At 69.0% G+C, this 1,743-nt stretch overlaps 1 protein-coding gene across 1 annotated transcript; it reads left to right on the forward strand.

Annotated features, from left to right (window-relative positions):
* The first annotated feature begins 608 nt into the window (after nucleotides 1-608).
* Nucleotides 609-1,184, forward strand: RHOG (ras homolog family member G). Its single transcript, XM_086630691.1, has one exon. It carries the CDS (start codon nucleotides 609-611, stop codon nucleotides 1,182-1,184), a length of 576 nt encoding a protein of 191 aa, XP_086486817.1.
* Nucleotides 1,185-1,743: the final 559 nt, after the last annotated feature.

Here is a 1,743-nt window from a genome sequence, read left to right on the forward strand (position 1 = left end):
CGGCTCCGGCCCGCGGCAGGAAGGGGAGCAGGATGCGGCCCGTAATGGCAATTGCAGAGGGAACCCGAGGAAGGCGAAGAGGGAAACGCGCTCCGGGCTCGGGGATAAACACGGCTGCCGGAGCGGACGTCAGCCCTGACGGGCTGTGCCAGCAGCCACCCTCCAGCCCAGCCATGCCACCAGCCCACCCGCTCCCACAGCCCCAGTCTGCCCCGGCTGCGTGCCCCACTGCCTTCCATCCCGTACCGGGCTGGAGGCACGGCACGGCACGGCACGGCGCATGGCGCTGCAGCAGCCTGGCTGTCCCGTGCTGGGGACAACGCGGTGCCCGGGCATGCCAGCCGCGGTGGCACGTGTGTTTGCCACGGCTCAGGGGCTGTGGTCCCCCGTTGAGGGGTCTCTGGGCTGCTGCGCACCGCGGGGGCTGCCGGGGAGCTCACCTGGGCTGCGGGACGGAGGGCGGACCCCATGTGCCCTGCCCCTCTGCACCCTCCAGCCTCGGGGTGTCAGAGCGGGGGGGACCACGGTGACCCCGGCCCTGGCACGTTCCCCTCCCCTGACCCTCTCCCCTCCCGCAGGCTGCTGACGGGGGACGCGGAGCCGCGGGGATGCAGAGCATCAAGTGCGTGGTGGTGGGCGACGGGGCGGTGGGCAAGACCTGCCTGCTCATCTGCTACACCACCAACGCCTTCCCCAAGGAGTACATCCCCACCGTCTTCGACAACTACAGCGCCCAGAACACGGTGGACGGCAGGACTATTAACTTAAACCTGTGGGACACGGCCGGCCAGGAGGAGTACGACCGCCTGCGGACGCTTTCCTACCCCCAGACCAACGTCTTCATCATCTGCTTCTCCATCGCCAGCCCGCCCTCCTACGAGAACGTCAAGCACAAGTGGTACCCGGAGGTGTGCCACCACTGCCCCAGCGTGCCCATCCTCCTCGTCGGCACCAAGAAGGATCTGAGAAACAACCCCGAGACCATGAAGCGGCTCAAGGAGCAGAACCAGGCGCCCATCACCACCCAACAAGGCATCAGCCTCTCCAAGCAGATCCGCGCCGTCAAGTACCTGGAGTGCTCGGCCCTCAACCAGGAGGGCATCAAGGATGTCTTCACCGAGGCCGTGAGGGCCGTGCTCAACCCCGTCCCGGCCAAGCCCAAGAAGCCCTGCGTCCTCTTGTGATGGGGCGGCCGGTGAGAGACGATCCTGCCCCCGCCCCGGCCCCACTGCCCCCCGATGCTGCCCGCCGGTGCTGCCAGAGCCCCCCTGGCACCTCCCCGAGCCTCGCTTCCCCCCCCGGGGCCGGCGGGACCAGGGCTGCCAGCCCTATGCCACCAGCTTTAATAATACAGACCTTGTTTGCACTAACTGGCCGTCCGCCCCGGGGCCGCTGGGGCACCCCCCGCCCCGCGGGACCCCCACCCCAGCCCTAGCTGTCAGCGTTCGCTTTTGGGTGACGTGTCTCCGGTCCTGGCACAGTGCAACGCTTCCTGAGAAGGGGATGCCCGGGGTGGCTGAATGCCCCTCCTGCCCCAAGCACCCCACAAAGACCCGCCACCCCCACCCCGAGCACCACGTGGGGACCCTCCAGCCCCATCCCGTGCCAGTGGGGCTGCGGATCGAGGCCCTTGGCACCTCTGTGCCAGCCCCAGCACTCAGCCGCCGAGCATCCCGCTGGCATGGTGCTGGCACGGCCCCATCCTGCTGTGGGGTCCTGGCAGCCGTGCCGAGGGTCTCCTGG

The sequence above is a fragment of the Tauraco erythrolophus genome, unplaced genomic scaffold (genome assembly GCF_009769465.1).
Source record: "Tauraco erythrolophus isolate bTauEry1 unplaced genomic scaffold, bTauEry1.pri scaffold_45_arrow_ctg1, whole genome shotgun sequence".
In the NCBI taxonomy this organism is placed as follows: Eukaryota; Metazoa; Chordata; class Aves; order Musophagiformes; family Musophagidae; genus Tauraco; species Tauraco erythrolophus.

Coding starts and splice junctions, on each gene's coding strand:
- RHOG (XM_086630691.1), top strand. CDS start 609: ATGCAGAGCATCAAGTGCGTGGTGGTGGGCGACGGGGCGGTGGGCAAG.